At 49.4% G+C, this 1,479-nt stretch overlaps 1 protein-coding gene across 1 annotated transcript in view; it reads right to left on the bottom strand.

Moving 5' to 3' along the window:
- The window catches only part of LOC121383571 (metal cation symporter ZIP14-like), a 4,397-nt gene extending 4,042 nt beyond the window's left edge, over nt 1–355 (bottom strand). The window contains exon 1 of the mRNA XM_041513659.1: nt 220–355. Within this exon, the coding sequence (XP_041369593.1) occupies nt 220–355 (136 nt within the window). The remainder of the gene's footprint in view (nt 1–219) is intronic.
- Nucleotides 356–1,479: the final 1,124 nt, after the last annotated feature.

Below are 1,479 nucleotides of genomic sequence, written 5' to 3' on the forward strand. Positions count from 1 at the left end.
TCGAACGCCGCGACGGGAATGTTTCAGTTCTTGATCACAATACCACCACTGACGAATATCCACACCTTTGTAAATGGTCTCGACGTAGACGTTCCCACCGAGATGCTGCGGTACACTCGATTCTCGTTTGAAGGTGATCAGTTCCAACCATTGTTTCATCGTCAGAGAAACGCCTTTTTTTGGTGGGAAAATATTTTCCACGGTCCTCGTCGAACTGACGAAAGTAAATGGCAATGTCCCCCTTCCACAGTTTAGCCACGACGTAGACGTTATCGCCAAGGTCTGGTTTGCATCTCGTTTCGTTTTCGTTTTTGACAAGGCCCTCTGTAGTGTTTCTGTTATATCTCAATGCCATTTTGTTCTTTCCAAGTACAGCGCAATCAGACACAGGAACGTAAGTATCATTCATCAACGGTATACGTCTTCTCTCTAGCAGTGTCGCTGAGCGAATGGCAAGAGTCCCGAATTTGGGAAGTTTATAGGCCCCACGATAGCGTCCCCACGCTATCTCGAGGTCAAGACGTGTCTGAACACGTTATGGGATGACTCATGGTGTTCCCACGCCATGACCATATATGGGCACGTTTTAAATGCCTTGGAATTTTCTACTCCCCGTTGCCAAGGCTCACATCTGGTTGACACACACACACACACGCGTCAAAATGATTAAACCCATCTTGGCATCTGATAGTCATTAACGACTTCCGCCCCATAGAACCCCGACGGTTAAGACACTCATAAAACCCACGCTATCTTGCCATCTGCTACTGACCTTGGTCGGGCTGCTGGTGCTCCCTTGCACCTGCCAGTGCAGGCGGTCCCTCCTCTGCCCCCCCCCCCCCCACAACCACCTCCCCCCCCCCCCCCCCTTCCATCTTTCCTGTCATGGACGAAGGAGCCGGCCGACAGGCGTGCACTACAACAGCTTGTTCTGAATGTGCACGTAAAACCCTATGACCTGACCATCTGATAGCCATTAACGACTTCCGCACCATCTGTTTCCTGTACATCAAAGGAACAGCTGTCACAGTCACATAAATCCTTCGTCATTCGACACCACTCTATGGGTCATTAACGACTTCCTCATCATCTGTTTACTGTACATCAAAGGAACCCCCGACGGTTAACAAACTAATAAATCTGGCCGACATCTGGTGCTTCCTGACAAAGGTCACAGTTGTCCAAGTCATTAACCCAGTTACGTCTATGTACTCGAAGTAGGTCAAGGTTAGTGTCCCAGTGACGTCACACCCCACGCTTAGAGGTCAGCCAATCAGAAGAGGCCACGCCCAGATCACGTGACCTAGCTCATTTGCATACATGGGGCTCAATAGGCCCACGTACTACTCAGACAGATCAGCACATTCCACAGCCTTTGATATACCAGTCATGGTGCACTGGCTGGGATGGGAAAAAAACTTAATCAGAGATTGTGTCCACTGAGGTGATTTGATCATACAACAGCAAGCACCCCAAACG

The sequence above is a fragment of the Gigantopelta aegis genome, chromosome 10 (genome assembly GCF_016097555.1).
Source record: "Gigantopelta aegis isolate Gae_Host chromosome 10, Gae_host_genome, whole genome shotgun sequence".
Lineage (NCBI taxonomy): Eukaryota > Metazoa > Mollusca > Gastropoda > Neomphalida > Peltospiridae > Gigantopelta > Gigantopelta aegis.